The 1434-nt window shown below is 26.4% G+C and overlaps 1 protein-coding gene across 1 annotated transcript in view; it reads left to right on the top strand.

Moving 5' to 3' along the window:
• Window positions 1-472, top strand: part of LOC106791175 (disintegrin and metalloproteinase domain-containing protein 10-like) — a gene marked incomplete at its 3' end in the record, with an annotated part of 92297 nt that extends 91825 nt beyond the window's left edge. Inside the window, 1 exon segment of the mRNA XM_014756643.1 lies at window positions 212-472. Within this exon segment, the coding sequence (XP_014612129.1) occupies window positions 212-472 (261 nt within the window).
• Window positions 473-1434: the final 962 nt, after the last annotated feature.

Raw genomic sequence — 1434 nt, forward strand, 5'->3', positions numbered from 1 at the left:
TATATTCCCTGCTTTTAATTTATTATTTCAATAGAAATAATATTAAATTCAAATTACATTATTGATCGAACTCGTGTTTAATGATAAAACATAAAAAAAAAAATATAGAAAATGCGACGTGCAATAAATTTTATTTTTATAAAATATGAATTAAAATATAGTTAAAAAATTAATAAAAAAAAATAAATGAATGATCTCTCGTTTGTTTCAGCTCGGCGATTAAACGAATATATTCGTCATTACGAACCACTTTCCTATCCAACGGAGGAGGTCCACAGAGGTCACCTGAGGGCCAAGAGGTCGGTCACCCGCGACAATTTCGTGACTTTAAAGTTTCGTTCGCATAACAGAGACTTTCACATTCGACTGAAGCGAGACCTGAAAACGTTTAGCAATAATCTAGTTATAGAAGGTCCTAATGGACGTCAAGAGGAACTTGATACCTCGCATATTTACGAGGGTCATCTCATTGGTAAGCAAACATTTTTATTATTCAATTATTTCTTTCTCTCGTCCAAAAATAAAATTATTAATAAATAGGTATTTTAGAAAGAATTTGAACATTCAAAAGAACTAAAACTTCGTTTTGATTAGTTGTTAGTTAATTAATAATTATTTACTTAACTAATAATAATAATAATTTAATTATCAATATTCTTGTCCAAAAATATGTTAAATGTAAATAATAATATATTAATAATAATAATAATAACTAGTAATAATTAGTTAGTTAACTAATCAAAACGAAATTCTAGTTCTTTTGAATATACAAATTCCCTATGATACCTATTCATTAATTTTTATTATTTTTATTATTTTCATTATTATTTTTTTTTTTTTAATTATTCTCAATATAACTTAACACGAATTATTATCTCAAATACGATATTGATCAATTAAAACAATATACATTGTGATAAAGATATATTCGAATTCGTATTGTTATTAAAGTATTGTCGAAAATTTATACAATCCTTGAATTAATCACGCGAATAAAAAGAAAGAAAAAAAAAAGAAAAAGAAGAATATGAATAATATTAACAGGATTTTATTGTACGTGAGTTTTTAATTGGAACGAGAGTAACAGTAATTTATAATAAACCCGTAGGAAGAAATTTAACCGCCCACACACTCTTGTGGTCAAGAGACAATTATTAACGATTGTATAATTAGCTTTAATTTTCGATATTCGAATAATGTCGGCTGAAACATCGAAACAAAAACTTTGAAGATTGAGGAGCCTCGCGAAACTACTTGAGAAACATTATTGACAATAATGATTTAAGAGCCATTATTATTAAAAACTTATTATTAAAACCTATCGTGAAATAAAAAGTTGAGTGCTTTCGCAAGAAGAACCTCAATGTTATTCAATATTTAAAAACCCGTAATAAATTCGTACACGCCAATCTAATCATTCTATCGGAATGAACA

Source organism: Polistes canadensis, unplaced genomic scaffold, assembly GCF_001313835.1.
Source record: "Polistes canadensis isolate GaletaPanama2010 unplaced genomic scaffold, ASM131383v1 scaffold_289, whole genome shotgun sequence".
Lineage (NCBI taxonomy): Eukaryota > Metazoa > Arthropoda > Insecta > Hymenoptera > Vespidae > Polistes > Polistes canadensis.